At 48.3% G+C, this 23,445-nt stretch overlaps 1 protein-coding gene across 1 annotated transcript in view; it reads left to right on the forward strand.

The window, feature by feature from the left end:
• The first annotated feature begins 721 nt into the window (after positions 1-721).
• Positions 722-23,445, forward strand: part of grik5 (glutamate receptor, ionotropic, kainate 5) — a 24,645-nt gene continuing 1,921 nt past the window's right edge. The window contains 21 exon segments of the mRNA XM_067237359.1: positions 722-833; positions 1,131-1,295; positions 3,530-3,627; positions 4,103-4,268; positions 8,033-8,211; positions 9,475-9,528; positions 10,270-10,431; positions 10,912-11,064; positions 11,804-11,908; positions 13,480-13,587; positions 13,772-13,975; positions 14,841-14,954; positions 15,592-15,701; positions 18,039-18,067; positions 18,070-18,182; positions 18,185-18,213; positions 18,755-18,920; positions 19,993-20,218; positions 21,311-21,439; positions 21,909-22,033; positions 22,035-22,076. Coding sequence (XP_067093460.1) covers positions 722-833; positions 1,131-1,295; positions 3,530-3,627; positions 4,103-4,268; positions 8,033-8,211; positions 9,475-9,528; positions 10,270-10,431; positions 10,912-11,064; positions 11,804-11,908; positions 13,480-13,587; positions 13,772-13,975; positions 14,841-14,954; positions 15,592-15,701; positions 18,039-18,067; positions 18,070-18,182; positions 18,185-18,213; positions 18,755-18,920; positions 19,993-20,218; positions 21,311-21,439; positions 21,909-22,033; positions 22,035-22,076 — 2,589 coding nt within the window.

Here is a 23,445-nt window from a genome sequence, read left to right on the forward strand (position 1 = left end):
GCAAAATTATTCCAGATTGAATAACTCACAATATGAATGCATACCACCATACTGTGACTTAGAAAGGGTTAGGGTTGGTGTACAGCAGGTTACAACTGAAGCTAAAACGAACAATCAATCAAGAACAATCGCGCACGCTTGTTAGCTACACAATAGCACAGCAACTGCTTGAATTGTACTACTGTACAGTGTGAAATTCGTTCAGAGCCCAACATGCATGCAAGACTAAGACCATCTACTCTGGTAGATGTTTTCTCACAAGCCCCGAATCATTTAGGTAGCATTTTTGATTGTCATGTTCGGCAAATATAACAATGTGAGTCCAACGTAATGTGTATATTAGATAAAGTCAGATGGCTGAGCGGTGAGGGAATCGGGCTAGTAATCCGAAGGTTGCCAGTTCGATTCCCGGTCATGCCAACTTGTGTCCTTGGGCAAGGCACTTCACCCTACTTGCTTCGGGGGGGAATGTCCCTGTACTTACTGTAAGTCGCTCTGGATAAGAGCGTCTGCTAAATGACTAAATGTAATGTAAATGAAATAAAGCTCAAAAATCTATTTTGCACTCAAATTAATGCTAAAGAATTACGCTCTGGCATTAGATGTGGAAGTCTCAATCTAAGCTCACGTTGTTCGGTGTGTTTAAAACTGACGTGCTGCTGTCTGTGCAGGTGGCGGTACAGGCAGCCGGCAGATCGTTCTCCATGAGGAGCAGTAGAAGATGCAGGCTCTGCCAGCACTGCTGCTGTCGATACACTTCTCCTCCCTCCTGCTAGTTTCCATGGCGCCACGCTCCTACAGCCAGGCTCCCCTGCTCTCCACCGTCCGGATGGGTTAGTGTCTGTGTCCACCTACGCACCCCCCCCCCCCCCCCCACACACACACACCTGGCTTCTACACCCCCTCACTGCCCCCCTCCAGCCCCACCACTCCCCTGAAGGGTAAAAACCTCATCTCAGTCCCTCTGCCCTCCTCTCCATTCCCCTCCCTCAAGACTATCTCCCCCCCCACTGAGTGGGAGTGTTTGAACTGTGTGTGCACCTGTTTACGGGCTGGTGCTCGCACACGTCTCTCTGTGTGTGTGTGTGAGTTGCTGCTGACATCTCGTCTCTCCCCCTCGCCTGGTCCAGCGGCCATCTTGGATGACCAGTCCGTGTGTGGTCGCGGCGAGCGCCTGGCGCTGGCCCTGGCCCGGGAGAACATCAACAGTGTGATGGAGGGGCCGTCACGCTCTCGGGTGGAGGTCGACATCTACGAGCTCCAGAGAGACTCCCAGTACGAGACCACCGACACCAGTGAGTATTAGACCAGTACGGACCAGTATAGACCAGTACACACCAGTACAGACCATTATAGACCAGTACAGACTAGTATAGACCAGTACAGATCAGTACAGACCAGTACAGACCAGAATAGACCAGTACAGACCAGTACAGACTAGTACAGACCAGTACAGACTAGTACAGACCAGTAGAGACTAGTACACTGTACACAGCATGACAGCAGACTGAGCAGAGAGTGTGCCGGGTCGTCAGCAGTATCTGCCATGCTGTACGCTAATTACAAATGTGGTAGAATTGCAGCATAATTACTGTATCATATATCACTCCTTGCTACACCCACAACATCACTAAGGACACATATACTTACTGCTTTGGTTGCAGGAGGTCACACACCACGCTCTTGGCAACAGCACGCTCTATATCAGGAGATGAAATCTGTGTGTGTGTTGTCCTTGACCAATGGGCAGGAGACTCTGACAGGCTAGTTTGCCAGAAGGATGTTTGGACTTTTGGATCAGAGCACTCATCATCTCGCAGCTACAGCTGTCTGAAATGCAATACACACACACACCACACACACACCACTCACACACACGCCCACCTCCACACCCCGATTACACACACACACACCAAGGGAAGGTCTTGCAAGTCAAGGCTCTTCTTTCCCTGTAACTCTCATAGGCAGGGTGACGTGTCTCCCTAGCAGCATTATTGAATAAAAACACAGAAAACCAATCAATTAACATGAGACAGACCATGTCCTCCTCGTGTCTTCATTGACTTTTCCGTTAACATTGAGATAACCACGGCTGAGAAGGTGGTGTGAATGAAGAAGGTTATCTTTTTCTGTAACAGTGGCCATGACAGCAACTTATATTTTATTTTATTGTATATTTTATTTAATTCTAATTCCACTTAGTACTGCTAGTTTATGTACCCTTAGTATAGATAGTCCACATATTTAGATTTTAGGTCCCTATATGTTTATTGTATGCACCTTCCTGCCAAAGCAAATTCCTTGTCTGTGCAAACTTTCATGGCGAATAAATCCCATTCTGATTCTGATTCTGACAGTTTTTGCATCGGTTACCAAGGACAGGACACCCCATATTTAACGGGATGAGATCAAATCTATTTTCCGAGAGAGACCTGTAAACTGCAGCAGGGGGAACAATGTTTCAGACAAACAGTTTAACAATGACACACACTTGAAAAAGACGAGATGCACATTTTTACACAAAAAGTGACCAGCCAATGTTGCTTTTGAGATCACAATGGTGTGTTAGATATTTCTGCTTCGTGACAAACCTGAGGGCTGCATGATACACAGAATCAAGCGTTCTCAGAGTAATGGAAGAGACCTGCATAAATTACATCACTAAAATCTAAAACCGCCATGAAGTTACATTACATTACATGCAATCCTCGATGTTATTGATATGGAAAATGAACAGTGGGCCCAATATCGAACCTTATCAACTCCTGAGCACAACTCTAGGGACTACACAACTCTAGAGAATTACAACCATCTGCCAATACACATTGAGTATGATTTGATAGGTAATTTATAAACCTATCAAGAAAATGACCTGTAATTCCAACATTTTAACCTTTACACATTGGAAATTACAATAAATGATTGAATAACATACATGTTTTTTTTTTCACCATAGGAGGTGGATGTACAGTAATACTGTCATTTCACAGCCAAGATGGCAAACAATAAACAAACAAATAAACTATAAACAATTCTCTATTTGCCAGGATCCTCCAACCTCTCACCTCTAGTTGCAAACCGGAAAAATATGTGGACCGGATCGGGTTTTGTGATGTTTAATGAATAATTAAATACACGTTTAAATAAGTAAATGGATTTTTGCATGTACATGCCAAGTCGTAGACAATCGCTCCCTTTTAAAATGTGTGAATGGTTTTCTCTTTCTTGTGAACATAATAATTGAAAACAGGTTTAGCAGATTAATATTGTTTTAAAACAGCACGTTAGAAATGGTTGATAAACCATGAACTTGACGTCATGGAAAAACACGATGCGAACGTAGGAAAAGCAGATGTGTGTTATGTGGGCAGTGTTGAAATCGTTAACAAATGGATGTGTTGGACTTTCTTACCAGTTTAATAGTGTTTACGACAACATGTTTGCTATATAACCAGGTATCAACATTTCTCACATGCACAAATAGCTTTGGTGAAAGCTGGTCGATGAAATCTGGAATATTTCTCGACAGTGTGCCAGATTCTACCCAAAGGTGTCGTGTCAGTGATAGGGCCAGCCTCCAGCCCCGCCTCTGGCTCTACTGTCAGTCATATATGTGGGGAGAAGGAGGTTAGTGAGCGCACACACAGGCACGCACACCCCAAAATGAACACAAACACTCTCTTTCTTTTACCCACTTTCCCAGGCTTCTAGAGTCTAGAGATTCACCCTCCCGTCTGAATTGAATATCTTCTCATGTAATTAACCATCATCCACTCCTTCCATCTGTTTTCTTTTCTTCCCTTGGCCTTTCATCCTCTCCCCTCTCACTGTCTTCATCTCTCGGCTCTCTTCATCTTGACTTCCTTCCACAATCCTCTTCTCGTGCTCTCAAACTCAATTTCTACTGTCGCTCCATATATTTGGTTTCTCCCTATTTAATCTATTTTTCTCTTGCTCCCCCCCCCCCCCTCTCGTTTTATACTATCTTTCTCTCTTTTTATACTCTTTCGTTCTCTTTCTCTTTGTGTCTCTCTCTGACCCCCTTTTAAAATATACTGCTTTCCATTTGCTCTCCCTCCCCTCCCCTCTCCTCTCTTCTCAGATCCCTCATGTGAAGATCGGCCCAGAGGAGACTCCGCGGTTGCCATACCTGCGCTTTGCCTCAGTCACTCTGTACCCTAGCAACGAGGACCTGAGCCTGGCCATAGGAGCCATCTTGCGCTCCTTCAGCTATCCTTCAACCAGCCTGGTCTGCGCCAAGGCGGAGTGTAAGTGTAATTAGAGAGTCAGGTGGCTGAGTGGTTAGGGAATTGGGCTAGTAATCTGAAGGTTGCCAGTTCGATTCCTGGCCGTGCAAAAATGATGTTGTGTCCTTGGGCAAGGCACTTCACCCTATTGCCTCGGGGGGGAATGTCCCTGTACTTACTGTAAGTCGCTCTGGATAAGAGCGTCTGCTAAATGACTAAATGTAAATTAGGTACAGTTGGTGTGTGAGTGGGTGAATATGTTTGTTTGTGTGTCTGACACGGCATGTTTGTCAACGTTCCTCTGTGCGGATGCATGTTTGCGTATTGCATGCGCGTAGGTGTGTTAACTTTTGATGTGGAGTTCACAGCTCCACGGACTCTTCACACTCTCTGCGGATATGACTGTGTCCTGCTGTGACTCATTCATCCTCCAAATCCACTTTTAAAGTTCACCAGACAGGCAAAGTTCAGAACCAAAGTCACACGCCAGTTTAGATCTTCCTCATCCTCTCAACGATGACCCCCATCCACCTGCCCTCCCTTTCAGATGCAGACCTTCTTCAAGCTCCCATGGGGAAATGAAGTCATGTCTCTCCTCTCTAGGATGGCAAACATAGAGTTGCTCCCTAGGGGCATGTGTTCTGACCCTTACAGTTGACCGTCTCTCTAGGGGTGAGGGAGGGGGATAACAAATGTACCCGTGTTTAGTGGTGGGAAAGGGGTGTGGGCATCCCAGCACAGCGACAAGGGGAATACTTTAGCAATGTAATGTGACATTTGTTAGAACAATAGCTCCACAGCGGAACATGGGGACAAAGTACTGTGCCAGAGACAGGAAAACAGAATAAATACTAACTAAACCACCTGACCAAATAATATCTAACACAAGTAGCCTGCAGTACATGGAGTGGCAGCTATTCATAGCCTAGTGTTACAAAGCATTATACAGAGTACAGGAACTAAACACATATTAATTGATGCTAAAAACGCTATATATATATCTGATATAAATTATACGTATGTATTATTATTGTTATTTACTGCTAACTACTAATGCTAGGATTAATTTAACTGCTAACTACTAATGCTAGGATTAATTTAAGTACAAGCTCAAAACAAAATAACCAATATGAACAACATACACACAAACACAGAACCAAGTGTTGGTTCACTGGTTCACTGGTGGTATCTTCACCCCCTATCAGCTCTGCAAGCAAACTGTTAAGGTTGGAGTTTGTGTGATCTTTGGTTACAGCAAGGATCTCCTTGCTGTCAAACGCCTTCATAGTCAGAGGTGTAATGTCTAGAGGATGATAGTCATGTAGTGAAATGGGAGTCCTAACCTTGGCCACTGGTACTACAATAGAGTCTTTACTGTAACACGTTTGGAACCTCGATGAGCAGTTAGGCCAAAATCACCCTTGACCTTTCCAAGCTACAGAAGTAACACAATTATGACATCATAGGCTAGTGCAGGACCTCTCTGAAGAAGTAGAGTGGCCTTTGAGTGGCCTGCACCTTAACGCAATCAGGATCTGGACTTTTCCTTTCCTTGGTGTGCATGAGAGATTTCAGCATTTCCTCTTCACCGATGATACCAGTGATCTCTGGGACTCCAGGATCATTCGTAAAAAGCTAGCTATGTGCTAGCCATTTTGAAAAATCATGCCCATCGAGGCGTAAATAAAAAAGATTATTTCCATCCGCCAGCACTTCAACAGGTTGGTCAGCTTCCTTCCCTTTCCTCTCCAGTTAGAGGGAGGGGAGTGACAAAAGGAAAGTAAAAAAAAAACAATGCTACACACAACTATACAGACACAGACATATGCTACTTATAAAAACATGTGGGCATGTAGTGTTGCCGAGCGGAAAACGAGTAACACTTAGACTACAGTAGCTAGAGAAGGTTTTCATAGCCTCTATGCATTTTCGAACAGCATCCAGCGTGACGTTCTGTATGTTTCACCTGTGAGACACACATCTTTCCTTAACCGGTTGTGGAGCAACAGGCGTGAATACGGAGGCAGAGGTCTTTCTAACACAAGCCTGGGTACGTATTTGGTTGAGGTTTGATCTCCACCAAGGTTATCTTACACATAGAGACTCTGACCCAGTTGGCTGTGCTATCTATCGTCGTGGAACCGGTTGCCATGGTTGCAGGAAAGCTGCTAACTGCCACTCAACAGGCGTGATTCGTATGGCGACTGTTTCATTTACATTTACATTTACATTTAGTCATTTAGCAGACGCTCTTATCCAGAGCGACTTACAGCAAGTACAGGGACATTCCCCCGAGGCAAGTAGGGTGAAGTGCCTTGCCCAAGGACACAACGTCAGTTGGCATGACCGGGAATCGAACTGGCGACCTTCGGATTACTAGCCCGACTCCCTCACCGCTCAGCCACCTGACTCCTCAGTTTCAGTGTGCATGTCGTGCATACGCGCATAGGATGTGTACACGCGCGTCAACACGTTTACAGTAGATCAAAAACCAGTTGATTTGTTTTTACTTCAGTGAAACTGTTTCAGTAGAAGTGTATGTTTGTGTGAGTGTGTGTTTTTGTATGTGTGTATTTTAAAGACGTTTGAAATCTCACATAGCTGTGACACTGCCCATGCTGCACTGATTATGCGAGAGGAACATGTTGATTGGCTTTGTGAGAACGTCACAGAGAGAGCACAGTAGCCTTTACGTTGTGTGCTGTGTGCTGTGTGCTCTGCTTGTTTTCATCTCGCTCCGTGTGTGTTTGTGTGTGTTCCTCTGCATGTGTGTTTGTGCGCGTGTGTGTTTTTGTGTGTATGTTTGCACGTCTGTGTCTACATTCCAGCAATTTGGGGTCATTGAGAGGTTTTCCTCATCATGTATTGGTCACAATACTCTGAGCCTTGTACCTTTATGCAGTTTTCATGAGATGGATGAGCTTAGAGAGAGGAAGAGAGGGAAGGGCTGGTGGAGGAGAAGAGGAAGAGAGATGGTGATAGAGCGATGGAGTATGGAAATGAGGAACGTAGTGGGATCCAGGAGAGGCGGGGAGATGAGGGAGAGGCAGAGCGCCAGCGGAGAGATGGAGAAGGATGGAGAGAGGTAACCAGAGCAGAGAACGAGAGGGAGAGAGAGATGAAAGGGGAGGCATGCGAGAGAAAGATATGATGGAGATTGTGTGTGTGTTTGTGTTGCTTTTGTGTGTGTTTGTTTGCTAGTAAGGAAGGTGAGAGAGAGAGAGAGAGAGAGAGAGCATATGTGAGTGAGAGAGCAGGCGTGAACGAGAGAGAGAGGGAGAGAGAGGGAGAGAGAGAGAGAGAGCGAGAGAGAGAGAGAGAGAGAGAGAGAGAGAGAGAGAACTGTGGCGAGCATAGATTTTTTTTCTCTTCCTCCTCCTCCCTCAAACTAATTAAAGTTTTGCCCTGGTTCAGTGATTACCACACTGCTTACAGCCCCGTTCTCCTGGAGCCTTCAGTGTGTGCTCCCTCTCATCCTCCCTCCCACTCCCCCCCTCCCCTCCTCTCCTCTCCTTCTATGTCCCCCTAGACACCAGGCTCTCGTTTTATTTACACTGCCAGTGGAGTTTTCCCACCCTTATATTAGAATGGCATGAATGAGCCATTGCTGTTCAGAAGAAACAGACTATGGCCAGTGTGTTAATATCTCTTTCATTAGTTTTTGTTGCCATAAACCTGTCATTTCCACAAGGGAGGAAATGCGACCTCTGACTTCTAATGATAGAACTGTCGCCGTGGTACGCCTTCAATTTTGCCCTCATCTGTAACCGGACTCCGCCCCCCAGGCCTGCTGCGATTGGAGGAGCTAGTGCGGCGCTTCCTGATCTCCAGGGAGACGTTGTCGATCAGGATGCTGGACGACAGCCTAGACCCCACCCCCCTGCTGAAGGAGATCCGCGACGACAAAGTGGCAACCATCATCATCGACGCCAACGCCTCCGTGTCTTACCTCATCCTTAAGAAGGTCAGTGGCCACAACCTACCCCCCCAGCCCCCCTCCAGCCCCCCTCCAGCCCCCCCCAGCCCCCTCCAGCCCCCCTCCAGCCCCCTCCAGCCCCCCCCAGCCCCCTCCAGCCCCCTCCAGCCCCCCTCCAGCCCCCTCCAGCCCCCCTCCAGCCCCCCTCCAGCCCCCCCCAGCCCCCTCCAGCCCCCCTCCAGCCCCCCTCCAGCCCCCTCCAGCCCCCTCCAGCCCCCCCCCAGCCCCCTCCAGCCCCCCCCAGCCCCCTCCAGCCCCCCTCCAGCCCCCTCCAGCCCACCCCCAGCCCCTCCAGCCCCCTCCTGCCCCCCCCAACCCCACTCCAGCCCCCCTCTTCACTAGCTCCCCTAACAGATAAAACGTGTGTTAACCCTCAATGTCAGGCTCTCATTTCACATAACGAAACACATAATTCATGCAAAGTCTCGGAACTGAGCAGGTTAATTAACTTGCATCTACGAACGTCGTAACAAAGGGATCTTTCAAGCGAACTTGGTTCAGTGAATAGGCATAAACGACTTCTTAAGAGGTCTAACAAGCCATTTTCTGAGTCTAGAAATGTCAGCTCATTAGAGAAGGTGTTGCTGCTTATCCCGTGTCCTGCGGCGACTCCAGCTAGTCAGTCTGGTACGTGAGTCAGAGGTGAGGGACGGAGGATCTCGACACGCTGGAAGACGATCGGGACGGCTGTCTGGCCCCCGAGCGGCGAACACAAACGCTGCCTGACTTGGAAGCATCCACGCCTGCGAATAACAAATGTGCTGTCTCTCTCTCTCTCTCTCTCTCTGTCTCTCTCTCTCTCTCTCTCTGTTCTGTTCAAAGGGCTTTATTGGCATGAAAACAACAATTGTTCATATTGCCAAAGCAACGGTAGAATTACAGAAATATTAATCAATGTAGATCATGGCCTTATATATACTTATATTTCACACACTCACATACAGAGACACACACAGCAGTTTAACATATACATACGTGTAGCTACACCACACAGGTGTACAACTTGTATCCATGTTATTATTATTCAAGTTGGTATATTATTAATGTTGCCAAATAATCGGTATAAATAAATCTCTCTCTCTCTCTCTGTCTCTGTCTTTCTCTCTCTCTGTCTCTCTCTGTCTCTCTTTCACGTTGGCCATACTCTCTCTCTCTCCCTCTCGGGTTTGCAATTCTCTCTCTCCTTTTCTCTCTCTCTTTCCTGCCCCCCCCCCCCCACACTCTCCTTCGTTCTATCTCTGTCCCCTCCAGGCGTCAGAGCTGGGGATGACATCAGCGTTTTATAAGTACATCCTCACCACCATGGTAAGTGCATACCAATGCCTCTCTGCCTCCCCTCCATCCCTCATCCCTCCATCCCTCATCCCTCCATCCATCTGTGTCCTTCCGCTTGCCCACTCCCTCCCTTTGTCCCTTTTCTGCGTGAGGGGAAAGGCAGGTGGGGGGGGAGAAACCATCGACATCAGCACGCAGAAACGTAACTGCAACGTGCCAGGGACACAAGAAGGGCATGAAAGAGTGATGGGAGAAAAAAAAAAGAAAAGAAAGGACCAGGGAGAGATGGAGGCTAGCGCGGAGACTGCCCCGTGGTGTCTCGTTTCCTTTAACCCCCTCCTCTCCTTTTCCTCTCTTTTCATGCCTGTATGTTTTCTTGTTTGTTTCATCCCTCCTCTCTGAAGAGTTCCACAGCATGAAAATCGGTGTTGGCACACAGAATCTCTCTCTCTTTCTCTCTGTTTCTTCCTTTACTTACTGTCTTCTGCTAGTGAGTTTCACCCACCTTTCTCTACATCTCTAACTCTCTCTTGCTTTCTCACTCCCGCTCTCTCTCTCTCTCTCTCTCTCTCTCTCTCTCTCTCTCTCTCTCTCTCTCTCTCTCACATTCACTCTGTCTGTACTTTTCTCTCTCTGCGAAAAAGCTAGTAATCCTCATTAGCCTTTCTCTTCTCTTATCAGCCTTTTACTCTCTCCGTTTCTCTCTCTAGCCAAGCTCTATCACTTACCCTCCCTCTCTGCCTCTCACCCCCCCACCCCCTCCCTCCCCAGGACTTCCCTCTGCTCAGACTAGATGACATTGTGGACGAGCATTCCAACATCCTAGGCTTCTCCATGTTCAACACCACCCACCCTTTCTACCTGGAGTTCATCAGGAGTCTCAACCTCTCCTGGAGGGAGGGTTGTGACGTCAGCCCCTACCCTGGACCTGCTGTAGGTCCACACACACACGCCCACACACACACACACACCATAACTACACACACAGAAACATTAATACTACACACACAGACACACACCTACTCACCGACACATCAATACTGTACACACACACACTACCAATGTAACTACAGACAGACACATCAACACTGTACACACACACACACACACACACACACACACACACATACACACGGAAGGATAGTCCAGTTATTTACAATTAGTCATTTAGCAGACGCTCTTATCCAGAGCGACTTACACTAAGTACAGGGACATTCCCCCCGAAGCAAGTAGGGTGAAGTGCCTTGCCCAAGGACACAACGTCATTTGGCACGGCTGGGAATCGAACTGGCAACCTTCAGATTACTAGCCCGACTCCCTCACCACTCAGCCATCTGACTCCCTATGACATGTTCTTTAATTCCCTCCCTCTCATCTCTCCTCCGCCCCCCCTGCCGTCCCTGCTGTCCCCAGCTGTCGTCGGCGCTGATGTTTGACGCGGTGCACGTGGTGGTGGGCGCGGTGCGGGAGCTGAACCGCAGCCAGGAGATCGGGGTGAAGCCTCTGAGTTGTACCTCTCCACAGATCTGGCAGCACGGGACCAGTCTCATGAACTACCTGCGCATGGTCAGTAAACACACACACACTCACAAACACATACACACACGCACAGTCACTCACACACACACACACACACACACACACACAGGCACGCAGAGGTGCTCGCACCCACAAACACACCCTGCATGCAGATACAAAACCACACGTAAATACGTCGTGTCAACTGGGATTGTTAGTGGGTCAGAAGTTCATGTCCATGTGCAGCCATTCCATGTCATTCCGGATGCACCTCTCCTGTATGTTACACATACAGCTCTCAGTGGTTCAGTGGTCTCAGTTTTTTTTTTTACATCCCTTTATCATTTCACGTCTTTTCTCGTCAGTTCCTCTCATCGACAACCTGTCATCCAGTCTGCTGGAGCTCCATCCTTCATTGTCTCTCTCACACAGGTCTGGCATCTGTCTTTGTTATCCAACCACATGGTGTCTTTCACCCCCCTCCTCCCCCCGTCAGCCCGTTCATCCTCACTCTCATCCGCTCCTCATCCCCGACGGCAAACGGAGGCCTCAGTTTGGGGTGCGTACGACGTTTCGTCTGTGTCTCTGGCTCTCTTTGTGATCGTAGATTTTTCTTACTGGCGTTTGTGTGTCTCCCTCTTCTCTGTTTATTGTCCCTGTGCCTTTAAAAAAATATTTCTTTCTTTCTTTGTTCCACCCCTTCTCTCCCTCCCCGATTTATCTCTCCCCTACTTCTCCCCTTTCCTCCATCTCTTTACATTCCCTCCTCTTTCCGTGTGTTTGTCAGGTGGAGTATGACGGGTTGACGGGCAGGGTGGAGTTCAACAGCAAGGGCCAGAGGACCAACTACACCTTGAGGATCCTGGAGAAACAGCGTGGAGGACACAAAGAGGTTAGGGCCTATGCTCTACTGTAGGATGAGGGGGCACATCAAGCTTGAGACAACGACACCGTGACAATGGGAAGGTTCTGATTTGAAACCAGTGCACTGCAAAAAAAGGTCTGCTAAAATACAAGAAATTAACACTAAATTTGAAAGGAAAATGACTTAATACTTGTGAAATTATCTGTCCATGCAGCAAGATTATTTTACTCAACAAAATATCTTAAAATAAGTTGGTTCCAGTCTATAAATAAGTAGGCTTAAGAATATACCACAAATTAAAAGATAGAAACTAGTAAATACTTTTTTAAACAATAACAAATATTCTATTTTTAGAATTAAGATTTTAAATGTTGGCAAGCACAGAACAATTTGCAGTGATCTGGTTACCTATAGCAACAGGAACTTAAATTAGCTTTACAGTAAGTTAATGATGGCTAATTGTCGCTGCTTAAAACGTTATTAGTGATTATGCGAACAGTCATGTAACCAAGTTATTTTCGCAAATCTCTTAAGTACAGTGGCATTCTGCATAATGACAAATAACTATGCACACATAAATCTACTTAGAGACCACATTATGCTACTCTTGCCATCAACCATAATGCATTTAGTTAGCCAAAGGTAGTTCCCATGACGGTGTTCATGAGTAATTTACTTCTGCAAGATACGAAGGGTCATGGGTAATCCACAGACATGTTTCATCCTTGATATATTGATCCCGGAAGGCGGAGGGGGGGGGTCAGCCTTGATAAAACCAAGATAATTCACTCCTCTCTCTTCTTGATCTCAGAACTAGTCTAGATGAGGACCCGGTCACTTCCCAGTGCTGATTTAATCACACGTCTAATGATCCTCACAATGATGCCTTTGATGAGGTTATGGACTGTGCTGATGATAAGTGCTGCACGGTAACAAAAGACAATAGTCTTGTCACAAAGAGATGTTCTGGAAGATACTGCCAAAGGAACACTTTCAAACGTACTAGCTAGACAGGATCGGCAAGATAAACGTACTGTATATTTTCCTGCCTGATGTTATGATCTTTTTTTTGGGGGGGGGGGGGGGGGGGGGGGGAAGAGGAGAAAGAAACAGGCTGGAACCTGTACGCCGCTTTGAATGAAGGCATCTTCTAAACGCATACAGAAGCTTTTACCCTTCTCGCAGTCAAATCGTTCAGTACCTTTGGTTCAGGAAGGAGCATTTTTCCGAAGAGGGTACTTTCCGTGAATGTCACTAAAGGAAGGAAAGTGGTGTGGGAAAACCGCTGGCTCTGTTTGTCGAGCCTTCACGTCCCATGTGACCTATTGACAGAATTATCTTAAGTGTCCTCCCAGGCCTTTAGCTGCTCTCTGTCTGGTACAACCTGTCTTTCAGCGCACCGCTTATCCTTGTTTCTTTCTCTCTCTCTTTCTGTCTCTGTTTCGCTCATTTTCTCTCTCTCTTTCTCCATCTCACTTGCCATCTAACCTTTGTTCTCTCTATGGTGCCCTCTCTCTCTGTCTCTCTCTCTCTCTCTCTCTCTCTCTCTCTCTCTGTCTCTCTCTCTCTGCACTCCTCACTATCTCTTTATCTCTCAGATTGGGATCTGGTACTCCAACAACACTCTAGCTATGAACTCCACCAGCCTGGACATCAATGTGTCAGAGACGCTTGCCAACAAGACGCTCATTGTCACCACCATCCTGGTGAGGTCAAACTCTTCTAACCCCACAGTACCCGACTCAGTCCCCAACGACAACATTTGAACTTTTCCTTCACTCATGTTTAAAGAGCTGCAATGACATGATTGTTTTTGTGTGTGTTCATGTCTGTGTTTATGTATCTTTGTGTGTGTGGGTGTGTATCTATGTGTGTGTGTTCATACTACAGGAGAACCCATATGTGATGCGTAAAGCTAACTACCAGGACTACCATGGTAACGAGCGGTATGAGGGCTTCTGTGTGGACATGCTGAGGGAGCTGGCAGACACCCTCAAGTTCTCCTTCAGGATCAAGCTGGTGGACGACGGGCTGTACGGAGCGCCCGAACCCAACGGGTCTTGGACCGGTATGGTGGGAGAGCTCATCAACAGGGTGAGAACACACACGGCACACGCACCACACACACAGAGACACACACACACAGAGACACACACACAGAGACACACACACACACAGAGACACACACACAGAGACACACACACAGAGACACACACACAGAGACACACACACACAGAGACACACAGAGACACACAGAGACACACCCACACACACAGAGAGACACACACACACAGAGAGACACACACACACACACAGAGACACACACACACACACACACAGAGACACACAGACACACACACACACAGAGACACACAGACAGAGGACCACAGAGGACCCTCACTCTCATTTCGGTCGCAGCGTGCAGCAGTCTTGTTACCGTGATAACGAGAGACTCACTGTGGGTTAATTACCGTACCCCATACTTCAATTAGATTGCGCCGGTCCCATGTGTGGTCCCAAGCCTGGCTGCCAGCGTACCGAGGTGGTCCCCCTGCTCCCCTCCGCCCCCACCACCCCTCACAACCCAACGCCCCCCCAGCTCACCCGCCCCCTCACTCCCCAGCTAATTAGCATCCCATGCTAATCAATTAGCTTGTAATGAAAATGTCAGGAGGGTGGGAGAGGGAAATGGTCCTTTCATTGGTGAAACACCCAACAGCCAGTATCACAGTCTCCCTGTCTGGTCTCTTACTCTAACTCGCCGTCTCTCTCTCTCTCTCTCTCTCTCTCTCTCTCTCAGACCCTTTGAATATCCTGCTGTTCCTTAAAAGAAACTGAGAATTTAGACTTTCTTTTTCCTGTATTTCCCACATCTTTAAGATGTCTGGTTTCCTTCTTCTGTCTTCTCATTTGCTCGTACGCCAACTTGTCCTCTTCCTCCATGTCTCCTCACCCTCAGAAAGCCGACCTGGCGGTGGCTGGCTTCACCATCACCTCAGAGAGAGAGAAGGTCATAGACTTCTCCAAGCCTTTCATGAGCTTGGGCATCAGTATCCTCTACCGAGTCCACCTGGTACGTCTGCTAACTGCTCCATTCAGCTGCTGGTGCCGTTTGCGCTGTAGTCAGTTACCATTACAATGCCACATGGATATTATAAATGGGATTCCGGACATTGATATGGTATAATATTGCTGAAAGTCTGTTTTGTTTGTTAAAATGTTTAGAGCAACAGGGTTGCTTTAAAACAATTGGTGGCAGTACTCACACTGTGGGGTGTAGCAGGATCTGCATGTGATCTGTAACCAGACTACCCACGCTGCCCTCGTGTGGTTGACAGAGGAGAAGCTGGACTGCAATTTTGTAACTGCCTCTCTCTTCTTTCTCTATTTCTGCTTCTGTCTCTGTTCCATCCCCCCCCCCCCCTCTCTCTCTCTCTCTCTCTCTCTCTCTCTCTCTCTCTCTCTCTCTCTCTCTCTCCCTCTCCCTCTTCCCCTCTCCCTCTCTACTGTTCTCTCCTGTGTCTCTCTCTCCCTCTTCCCCTACCCCTCTCTCTCTCTACTGTTCTCTCCTGTGTCTCTCTCTCTCTCCCTCTTCCTCTCTCCCTCTCTACTGTTCTCTCCTGTGTCTCTCAATCTCTCTCCCTCTTCCCCTATCCCCTCTCCCTCTCTACTGTTCTCTCCTGTGTCTCCCACTCTCTTTCTCTCTCCAGGGGAGGAAACCAGGCTACTTCTCCTTCCTGGACCCCTTCTCTCCAGCAGTGTGGCTTTTCATGTTGCTGGCCTACCTGGCAGTTAGCTGTGTGCTCTTCCTGGCCGCAAGGTGTGCCAAGCATGGTCGCTAAATCTCGCTAACATTAGCATTAGCATGTCATGTTTCCTTACACCTTTACAGTTTTTCTCGATTGGTTACACACATTTTCTGAATGCATACCTCATACTCTCAGAACTCTACACACAAATCAAAAAAAACACACACACAATGGGCAAAACCCCTCACTTCTCCTGCAAAATTAAACTTAACATTCAAAACAATGTTATTTAATCACAAAATGGTATTTTGTTTTCAAATGACAAACACAAACCATCATATGAATAGACATTTATAAGAACCATTTGAACACTGATGTGCTCAATGTAAAACACTATGATGAATGGAAAACACTTCTTCTTCATTCATCAAAGTGAGTTAGGCCTTTTTTAGTTCAGTGTTACATTTACTACAGACAGTACATACATAAGTGTGTTGTAAAATATTTGAGAATATTGTTTTCATACTCAGAACACAGAAATACACGGTAACAAATATATTTTACATATATGTACACAGTGTACATCCCAACCAACACAAAGTTGAACATACAGTGGTTTACATACAAAATAACAGAATAATTTACTGTATAGTGTATACAGTTACATTATTATTATTTTTCTTTGTATTTGCCGTAATATTATGGCGTTATTTTCTAGGACAATGTTCATGATTTCAGTTTCCTGTTCAGGAGACAGAAGACGTTCCCGACCACCTTGTGTTGGTAATCTTTCAGTTCTGCCAAACATATAGTAAAATACTGTAAATACTGTGTAGGAATACAAAGTAGGAATACATTTTCCATACTTGAAACATACTTTATTTTTACAGTCCTACAGAACAGTCCACAGGCAATACTTTACTACTGTACTCATTGAGTACTGTATTGATATGCTGTAGGCCTACTGCAATTTTGTAATGAGAGTAGATTTCTTACCTATTCTCATTTCGGAAAGTCCCGATGATGGATGCTACAGTGTACCTGCTCAAATTAGGCTGTACTCTTTGCCCAGCCTCCCTCATTGTTAGACCATGGTTGACTACATGGTCAACCAAAGCGGCTCGGATCTCATCAGAGATTATGGTCCTTGGCCTTCCTCATCCTCGTCCTCCCTGTCCTCCTCCTCTTACTCTCACTCCTCTGCCTCTGTTTCCAATGTTGGCATCCATTGCAAAAACAGAAAAGGTCACCTGTTGCCCTTTTATTCTAAATCTCTGATTGCTAATTGTAAAACTGTGTGACAGGTGTTTGTCCATGCGATGAGTCAGTGTGCGTATTTGAATGGCAGTGTGTTCTTTGTGAAGACAAAAGATTTTCTTCATGAAAATTGTGCCAAATGCAGAGAATTGTGTGTAGTGTTTTGCAATTTGAGTGTAAAGCAGGAATTGTGCTTAGTTTAGCACAATTGGTTCATGGGGTTGGTGCATGAGTTACATGTTGTGGTCATTGCGTCTCAAGTACCAGTATTTGTGTGTAAACAATTGAGAAAAACTGTAAATTCATATAAACCAGTGCAATACCCATTGGTGGCAAATGTGTAGTTCCTGTTGGCAGCCCACCAGATCCATCGCTCAGGGCATCTCAACACGAGAGCGAACATGTATATACAGGATATTTATATTCATGGCTTGCGAACTACTCATCCAAATAACTTCACTTATGGGACTGCATGTTCTTGGGTCCTAAGCAATACACCAGCCAATGTTCAACTTCAAGCAATGCCTGCGTCTCAAGATGACTGAGACACAGACAGCCAGACAGACAGGCAGACAGGCAGACAGACAGGCAGACAGACAGACAGACAGACAGGCAGACAGACAGACAGGCAGACAGACAGGCAGACAGACAGGCAGACAGCGATTCACGCCTTCTGTGCTGTTCTGACAAAAATCAGTACACAGTAAAACCCCCCCCCCCCCCCCCCCCCCTGATACGTTTACTCAAATGGTTTGATGAAATGAATTGCCTAGAGACCGCTGAGTTGTCGAAGAACTGTGAATACACTGAGGTGTAGTTTACTCTATCGATCCAGTTCTTCAATCAAATGGCTCTTTGTCCTTGGAGTAGACTGAGCTACATCAAGTTTAGAGTAGTCTGCACCAACCCTCCCAGCATCACGGGATAAGCCTTGGTTCAGTTCAGCAGCAGCAATCCAAACAATGAGAACCGCACACACAAGACAAGCGTCGACATTTCGCTTTGCACGTCAGCTGAAACACTCGCGTAGGAACTAGGACACCTCGAGGCTGAACAGGAACTGAAGAAGTCAGCGTGGAGAGACCGTACGTGTGTGCTGACGGTCTCGGTTCTCGTTGTCTATAGAGATTCTGTGTGCCACCCCCTCCCAGGTTGAGTCCGTACGAGTGGTACAACCCCCACCGTGTCTGCGGGAGCGCAGGGACATGCTGGAGAACCAGTACACCCTGGGGAACAGCTTGTGGTTCCCCATAGGAGGCTTCATGCAGCAGGGCTCTGAGATCATGCCCCAGAGCCCTCTCCACCCCGCTGTGTCTGCGGGGTCTGGTGAGTAAGGGTGTGTGTGGGGGGGGGGGGGGGTGGAGGGTAGGTGTGTATATGCGTCTGCTTGAGGCGTGAGGGGGTAGATGTGTGGTGTGTGTGTGTGTGTCTTTCTCCAGCACCTTACATTCACCTGCCCCTTTTGCTCTGAAATAATCAGGCGTCATCTCTCTTCCCTCTTGACCCACCCCTCCCCCACCCCTCCTCCACCCTCTCCACCACCCCTCCTCCACCCCTCCTCCACCCTCTCCACCACCCCTCCCCCACCCCTCCCCCACCCCTCCCCCACCCCTCCTCCACCCTCTCCACCACCCCTCCTCTACCTCTCCTCCACCACTCCCCCACCACTCCCCACCCCTCCTCCACCCCTCCTCCATCCTCTCCACCACCCCTCCTCCACCCCTCCTCCACCCTCTCCACCACCCCTCCTCCACCCCTCCTCCACCCTCTCCACCACCCCTCCTCCACCTCTCCTCCACCACTCCCCCACCACTGCCCCACCCCCTCCTCCACCCCTCCTCCACCCTCTCCTCCACCCCTCCTTCAGGTGGGCGTTCACCCTGATCATCATCTCCTCTTACACGGCCAACCTGGCTGCCTTCCTCACAGTCCAGAGGATGGAGGTCCCCATCGAGTCACCCGACGACCTGGCGGACCAGACCAACATCGAGTACGGCACCATCCACGGGGGGAGCACCATGACCTTCTTCATGGTACGATCCACCGCCACAGGCTGGTTACACGTGTGTGTGTGTGTGTCTGTTCAGGGGGCATGAGTGTGTGTGTGTGTGAGTGTGTGAGTGTGTGTGTGAGTGTGTGTGTGAGTGTGTGTGTGTGTGTGAGTGTGTGTGTGTGTGAGTGTGTGTGTAAGTGTGTGTGTGTGTGAGTGTGTGTGTAAGTGTGTGTGTGTGTGAGTCAGCCTACAGGACAGGTTATCCATATACTGGGCACTTTGTCTAAGAGCTCCCTCGTATTTTCGATGGCTGTTTGTGTTGCTGTTAAGTGGCTGAGTGCCCGTGTTTGCTTATAAAGGAGCCTTCGGCATCTGTGTTTGTCAGTGTGTTGCACGCCCCGCTCTCTCTAGGTGTCTGCGAGTGTGGTTATGCAAAGTGATAGTGTATGTGCATATGTTTTTATCTTTGTACACAGGGTTGTGTGCGCCCCGTGTTTGTTTACAATGTTAAGTGCGCTTGTGTGTGTGTTTATTCGGCTCTCCCGAGAATATACATTATACATTCACACATACCCTTCACACGCATGGTTCAAGATTGCTTTCAGCATATATACGCTGATACATGTAACTAATTAGGGCTTGCTTGACTCACATGTGCCATGTTGTAGACCGTCACCTTCTGTGCTAAGACTTACAGCACCATCTGGGTTATAAGAAAACACATCTGTTCCTCCACCAGTCAAGGAGCCTGCTCCTTTTATCTCCTGTCTCTCTGTTCTGCTTCACTTTTCTACCTCTTTTTCTTTCCCTTTGTCAAACTCTGCTTATTCCCTGTGTTCCTCTCGTTTTCCCCCTCCCTGCCATCTCTTTTTCATTCGTTCTCTCGCTCCCTCACTCTCTTTCTCTCCTCTCCATCCCTTTTCCCCTTCCACCTTTCTCTACGTCCTTTTCTCACCCCCGCATTCCTCTCCATTCCCTCACCTCCCTCCTCTCTCCAATACACTTCCATTCCCTCTCTCTCTCTCTCTCTCTCTCTCTCTCTCTCTCTCTCTCTCTCTCTCTCTTTCTCTCTCTATCTCTCTCTCTCTCCCTCCCTCCCTCCCCCCCTCCAGAACTCTCGGTACCAGACCTACCAGCGCATGTGGAACTACATGCACTCCAAGCAGCCCAGCGTGTTTGTGAAGAGCACGGAGGAGGGCATCGCCCGCGTGCTCAACTCCAAGTACGCCTTCCTGATGGAGAGCACCATGAACGAGTACCACCGCCACCTCAACTGCAACCTCACGCAGATCGGAGGCCTGCTGGACACCAAGGGCTACGGCATCGGCATGCCCCTGGGTAAGAGAGTGGTGTGTGGGTGGATGGAGAGATGAAGGGATAAACTTACATTTAGCAGACACTCTTATCCAGAGCGACTTACAGTAAGTACAGGGACATTCCCGTCCGAGGCAAGTAGGGTGAAGTGCCTTGCCCAAAGACACAACGTCCTTTTTTGCACAGCCGGGAATCAAACAGGCAACCTTCTGAGTAATAGCCCGATTCCCTAACCGCTCAGCCACCTGACTCCCACTCCCAACTTTGCCCACAAATAGTAGGGGGCCTGGGCACCAAGGGCTCTGGCTTCTGAAAGAGACACTGCTATGATGTACATCCTCCCTTCTTCCCTCTTTCAATGGTCCTCTCTCTTCCTGATCTAATCCCTCTCTTCATCTCTTTAATCTCCTCCTCCGTGTTTCCTAATGACGATATTCCAACCATTCAGTGGTTGCTACTAAATAATCTCTGTTAATCCCTCCGTTTCTCTCTCGGCCTCTTCTTGTGACTGGCCTCTGCTTTCTTTCCTCTTTCCTTTCTATCTGTCCACTGCCCTTCTTCTTTCCTTCATCTTCTGATACTCATCCATCTTGATCTCGTCTGGTCTCTCTTCCCCCTCCGTTTCCCTTACTTCTCTCTCCCTCTCCTGTCCTCAATTCTCTTTCTCTCTCCTCTCCTTGGGTCTGTGTCATCCTCTCTCTTCTTCCACCCCTCCTCACCTCTCTCTCCTGCTCACCCCTCTCTCCTCCTCACCCCTCTCTCCTCCTCACCCCTCTCTCCTGCTCACCCCTCTCTCCTCCTCACCCCTCTCTCCTCCTCACCCCTCTCTCCTGCTCACCCCTCTCTCCTCCTCACCCCTCTCTCCTCCTCACCCCTCTCTCCTGCTCACCCCTCTCTCCTCCTCACCCTCTCTCCTCCTCACCCGTCTCTCCTGCTCACCCCTCTCTCCTCCTCACCCCTCTCTCCTCCTCAACCCTCTATGGTGCTCACCCCTCTCTCCCTCCTCACCCCTCTCTCCTCCTCAACCCTCTATGGTGCTCACCTCTCTCTCCTCCTCACCCCCTCTCTCCTCCTCACCCCTCTCTCCGCCTCACCCCTCTATGGTGCTCGTCCCAGGTTCTCCCTTCAGAGATGAGATCACCCTGGCCATCCTCCAGCTGCAGGAGAACAACCGTCTGGAGATCCTGAAGAGGAGGTGGTGGGAGGGGGGACAGTGCCCCAAAGAGGAGGACCACCGTGCCAAGGGTGGGTGAAATGTGTGTGTGAGAGAGAGAGACACAGAGAGGTGAAGAGGGTGAGGGGTGCAAGGGCAGTATGCAGTACAGGAACTAGGTACAGTAATTCAGTCTCCAGGTTTATTCCGGTATATCAGAGTTATCTCTGTTGCTATGCGAGAGAAATCTGGTAACCTACCTGGGCATCTTAGTGTCATATTCAGACTCCTGTCAAGGATGTGAGACCATAAAGATGGAAACAAGATTTCTGTACATGTAGACACAGAACAATGACAAGTCAGCTCTCAACAATAAACGTGTGTGTGTGTGTGTGTGTGTGTGCGTGCGTGCCTGTGTGTGTGTGCGTGTGTGTGCGTGTGTGCGTGTGTGTGCGTGTGTGTGTGCGTGTTGTGTGTTTTTGTGTGTGTGTGTATGAGTGCTTGTGTGTGTGTGTGTATGAGTGCTTGTGTGTGTGTGCATGTGTGTGTGTTCTCCTGCAGGTCTGGGCATGGAGAACATCGGCGGCATCTTCGTGGTCCTCATCTGCGGCCTGATCATCGCCGTGTTCGTAGCCATCATGGAGTTCGTTTGGTCGACGCGGCGATCGGCCGAGACAGACGAGGTACGCCCCCCACCCATGCCCTCGCCGACCCCGCAGACACACCCCAGTAGGTCCCCATGGCAACCCGCCAGCCCTATAAGCCTTGGCTTGTGCTGTGGAGTGTGTGTGGACTTTTTTCTTTCTTCTTCTTCATCTGGCTGTCTCTGGTATCATTTGTGTGTGTTTTACTTGTGTGTGTGTCTCAGTTTGGGGCGGGCGGGGTGAGGGTGGTGTGGGCGGGGTGGGCGGGGTGGGGGTGGTGTGGGCGGGGTGGGGGTGGGCGGGGTGGGGGTGTTGTGGGCGGGGTGGGGGTGGTGTGGGGGGGCGTGCTGGGATCATTGTGATGAGGGCTCGTGGAAGTACAACACTCTGTTGAGAAAAAAACAACATTTGTACAGCTAGCAGAGCACAGAATTTCGGTTCAGCTGCATGCCATGTGTGTATTTTGCATCACCGTAGTATAGTATTAGCTACAGCGCACCGCAATGACAGTGCATTTTGGATTGCGATTGTGTCCCCCCCTCCCTAGCTAATCGGTACGGTTAAGCAATATTGAAAATGCAATAATTGCTTGCATTGACAAGTGTGGTGTGATGATTCCCTGGCATTAAATGTCATGATGTATCCTTCTTTTACATGCCTCACTTGTACGCTGGTATTCTCTGTGTCCATTCTTGGATCTCCCATCTTGTGTGACTCCACCTCGTCTCATTGGCCCATCAGTGTCTGTGCTCAAATAATGAATACTGTTTTTGCTTATGTAAGCACATTGTAGCCTCCACTCTTATGATTTCCTCGACCTCGAATGTGTCGTGAAGTGTGTGTATGTACTTAGTTCTGTATTTGGTTTGAGATGCTGTTGGAATGCCGAAAGTGTATGTGAGGCTATGCGTGTGTGTTTGCATGTGCGTACGGATACATAATGACTGTGTGTTTTTGCAGCCCTGCCTGTTCATAGTGCATTACGTACCATTAAGAAACACTCATATCTGAACATTTGATGTTGAGTAAACAGTTTCTGGATTGTAATAACCCTCTTTGCACCCTGGATGTCCTCCTGTCTCTACCACCCCCCAACTTTCCATCCTCCTCCCACCCCTGCACTTCCCTATAAAAATGTTGCATTTTCCCTCCATCTATCTCACTTTCATTTTTGCCATTCGTCGGTCCTCCTTCACCCCCTCTCTTCACCGTTCTCTCCTTCCTCCCTTTACTCCATGATCTTTTTGTTCTTTTTCTGCTCCATTCTCCACCTCCACCCCTCCTCCACCCCTCCTCCACCCCTCCTCCACCCCATCTCCACCCCTCCTCCACCCCTCCTCTGTCCCTTGTTACCCTTTCTGCCTCTCTATGCTTTTGTGCCCCTACCTCCTCCTCCCCCTCCTCTCCCTTCTCCTCTCCTCTCCCCTCTCCTCTCCTCTCCTCTCCCCCTCTCC

This window comes from Osmerus mordax, chromosome 6 (assembly GCF_038355195.1).
Source record: "Osmerus mordax isolate fOsmMor3 chromosome 6, fOsmMor3.pri, whole genome shotgun sequence".
NCBI lineage: Eukaryota > Metazoa > Chordata > Actinopteri > Osmeriformes > Osmeridae > Osmerus > Osmerus mordax.